This window comes from Convolutriloba macropyga, unplaced genomic scaffold (assembly GCF_964194025.1).
Source record: "Convolutriloba macropyga unplaced genomic scaffold, txConMacr16.3 SCAFFOLD_3962, whole genome shotgun sequence".
NCBI lineage: Eukaryota > Metazoa > Xenacoelomorpha > Acoela > Convolutidae > Convolutriloba > Convolutriloba macropyga.
In genome coordinates, this window is record NW_027453642.1 from 13,672 (window position 1) to 17,852 (window position 4,181).

The 4,181-nt window shown below is 36.5% G+C and overlaps 1 protein-coding gene across 1 annotated transcript; it reads right to left on the reverse strand.

Moving 5' to 3' along the window:
• Positions 1–205: 205 nt before the first annotated feature.
• On the reverse strand, positions 206–1,485 carry LOC142358441 (ornithine decarboxylase antizyme 1-like; the record flags this gene model as incomplete). The annotated part of the gene is made up of 1 exon (XM_075409834.1): positions 206–1,485. A coding segment is annotated over one exon (372 nt), but the record flags the coding sequence as incomplete, so codon positions are not given.
• Between the last annotated feature and the right edge of the window lie 2,696 nt (positions 1,486–4,181).

Sequence of the window (4,181 nt, forward strand, 5' to 3'; positions counted from 1 at the left end):
ATCAGAATGCAGCATCAAAAGCCCATCACTCACTTTCACTTGATTGCTATCTCACTTTTGATCTGGTTAATATTGCCCTTAATTAACTTACTCTGAAGATTGTCCGGTAGACTGAAGTAGCATCTGGATCCATTTGACAAATTCATCAACAACCACGCCACATCATCTACACACTGCTTACTAAACTGATGCATCCAAAACTTCATAGGCTGTCAATAGTCAATTAATGTGTCCAAGTATCATTGAGTATACAGTATTCGTCCAATGTAAGATTATAGTACTAATACGGTGGAGTATTTAGGTTGGTTGTTACTACAGCTATACAGTTAGTAGCATCTTATCTGAGGATATAAATGAAATATTTGAACTGAACTCAACTCTAATCTAATCTGCTTTGTCATAGTAGTGTAGCAGTAGGATAGGGGTGGGGGGGGGGGGGGGGGTATTCACGACACCGGGATGGACGGATTTATGGAAAAGTGCTGTCAAGAATCCAAAAACAAGATATGCAATGAACAATGCAACTCTTTTAGTAGAGGAATCAGAAAGAAGGATTCGTGGCAGCTCGGGGAAGTATCAGTTTAAAGTCGACATAAAACGGCAACTCATTGCAAGTTCTCGAAATGAAAGATAACAATTTTTCTTCTGTTGAAAGCAACAATGATGAGAGAGAAAGATCACACCACGTAAGAGAGTAAAAATTGAAGTACAATGGCTCATTGGCATCCTTTAAGTGAATAATTCATTTAAAATATAACCAGCATATGTTGACCAGTTTTTAGCAACGAATGTATTGCAACAATCCAAGTTGACAATGCAGTTGAGAAATTTGAACCAAAGGCCAGAATTCATCTATGTCAATTCCAGAACTTAAAAGCTTTCTTTGTTACGTTGGTTTCCGAAGATTGAATGTAACAGATTTCTGAAGACTGGCCTCTGTATCAACGCAATTTCGATAGCGAGTTTCATCAAGTTGAAACGCGAGTGGACGTCGGTAAAACTCTAGGCATGCATATGAACATCAAAATGCCGATATCTGCGTGTTTTAAATCTAAACTTTAGACCATTAAAACGTTCGCTAGCGATCCAACTTTATGATACTGACTATAGTTATTAACCAATGACATAGCCCATATACATGAATTTGCCATTCCCCTCCTCTTTCTTCACGGCATCAGGGATGAGAGGGTGTCCCGATCGCATTGGGATAAATCCAAGGAACATGAACGTCTTGAGAATTACGTCACGGTGATGGTGTTCACTTGGGAAACAGATCACGACATTCTCACATTCCAGTTCCTCTTCCGAGTACTCCAGCAACTGTACGAACGAGGCCCGACTGCCCTCGGGAAAGGCAGCCGAGTCTATTTGAACGTAGAGAGTGGAGTCACTCCATCTGATCACGTTCCACTTGATCTCCCTCTCCTGGGCAATGGACCCAACTCGAGACACAAACGTCAGCCATTTCACATCAGTGTTGTCCTCCTACGAACAGAAAAATATACTCATTATGTTACACCTTATCGAGAAAGTTGAGGAGTTCATCTGCTTTCAGATAACTCTTATCTACTCAAAAATTCACCAGAACAAATTATATAAACATAGCCGGCAGACTGCCGGAAAATAGCCGCGATAGACGCTTGGGGCCTTCCATGAATTGAAACAACTAAAGAGATTAGATAGACAGATCGACCACCAGTCCTTTAATAGACCACTAGCACTAGACTTTTTGGGTTAGCTTTGGACTGTCATTTTTATGAGACACACAAGCTCTAAGGAGAAAGCCCTAATAGGGCTATTCAAAATTAGGATCTTTTCCGTTTGTGCCCCCTCAGCTTAGTGGGCGCATATTATTGGCAACCCTCAGATGCACGTGCAATAATTTTTACATAATGACTTACTATGTAATGGCACGTGCTCTGTAACTGGGGGGAGGGGGGGGGGATAACGTACTGGGGGCACAAACGGTGAAGATCTCAAAATTAATATTCGAAATCAAAAACTAAAGACTCTAATAATCAAGACTTAGGGCATATATGTTTGGAAGTACTTAGATGCACACTATTGACCCTTAAAAAGTAAATGTTCATAAAACTTTAAGTTCCATAAGCGAGTTCAGAAGTCATTTTTTGAGTGAGGTAAGTCATTGAAAAAGTCAATTCCAAGAAGTCAGGGTAAGACGAAACAAAAATCTATTAGACGAAGTAAAAAAACATAGCAGGACAAGTCCTGACGTACAATTCAAAAAATTTTCATTGACTAAAAAGAAAACTAGACCTAAAACGGACTATGAATGGATTGGAAAAACCATTTAGAAAAAAATCCAATCCAAAAAATCGAAAAAAACAGTAAAAATCAAATTGAAATTGCCGCATGTGAACAAAAAACCACTACCGATAAAGCCAATTTTTGTTCAGACACCATTTTCGCACTCTACTTTAAAATTAGAGCGAAAAAATTTCACGCCGCAAAACCACTCGCTTTTTCGCTCCATTGCCTGTTTCGGCGTGACCAAAATCACTACTCCAATTTGACTTCAGAAATCATGAAAATGTGTGAACAGATCTTAAAAAAAAGACAGCGCCCCAATACTATTCAAATTCTTTGAATTGTAAAAACATAGCAGGATAAGTCCTGACGTACAATTCAAAGAATTTTCATTGACTAAACAGAAAACTAGACCTAGAACGGACTATGAATGGATTGGAAAACCCATTTAGAAAAAAATCCGACTCGAAAAAACAGTAAAAAAAGTGAAACTGCCGCATGTGAACAAAAAACCACTAGCGAGAAAGCAAATTTTTGTTTAAACACCGTTTTCTCACTCTACTTTAGATTTAGAGCCGAAAAATTTTACGCCGCAAAACCACTCGCTTTTTCGCTCCACTTCCTGTTTCGGCGTGACCAAAATCACTACTCCAATTTGACTTCAAAAATCATGAAAATATGTGAACAGATCTTAAAAAAAACATAGCCGGTAGAATTCCGGAAGCGACTCGAAGCGTCAAAACTTCAAAAAAACCGTAACATCAGCCGAAACCATTACCTTTTGCATCAAACCAGTAAATCACTACCTCCCCAAGTCTGATCTAAAAATTGGTGAAAATTAAACCACTGTCACAAAGAGAAACAAAGTACAGCAAAATTTTATATTATTGAAAACATTTGGTAACGTTAAAAAAGTCCGAAAAAATTAGGATGGTCAAAATACTGATCGGCTCAAACAACTGACAGGGCTATCAGTTGCCCTCAAAAAATTCAAGATTCTAGTCCCAAAAAGATCGAGAAAGCAAACGGCAGATAAATCTTAGAAACTAAGTTAAATTTTTCAAAAAAGAATGCTAAATTTAAGAATCAGAAAATCACTAAAATTAGATTTCTTATCATTTCAAGTAGGCAATTAGGACAAAAACCAAACATCTTTTTTCTTGTTGTATATATGCTAGACAAAATGATTTCATACTAATTCAAAAACGAAATTAATCATAGAAAAGACATAAGCAACAGAAAAATATCCAAAGGCAAAAAATGTTTTACAACAATACCAAGGCCGGAAGAAAATGCAACAAATAGTAATGAATAGCAATTTTAGAAAAGAATCTCTTGCAAACTCCCAGTACTGCCTTATGTTGAATGAAATCAAATGCAAAACAAAGAAATGACGAAAATCAAAGAAAAGCTGAAATCATTCAATATTTAACAACTCAAAAAAGACAATAAAACGATAATGAATGTAGTGCCAGGACGAAACTAAAATGATACAAACTGGAATGTGAAGAATATGGAAACAATGCAAGGAACACCTTAACAAAAAAGACTAAATCTTGATTTTTGAAAGTTAAAAACTAAATCTAAAAAATCAAGAAAAACGAATACATTTCATTGTTCAGAATTCGAGACCTACAAAAGACAACGAGTCATCTGAGACAATGGTCCATCCACCTGAGCAGAACAAAAAAAGAAAGTCGAATTCAAAAATACGAAACATTGAAACATTTTGCAAAAAATGGTCAAAAAACTTGAGACTGCGTTTAAAAAACGGTTTTTAAAAAACGTAACGCCAAAAAATGATTAATTTTCTATTGAAACGAGATTAAAGTCCCTCAAGTTGCACAAAAACACTATTTCTAATAATTAAAACCAAAATACTAAAAAAACAGGGAAAATTGAAAAACTACCAA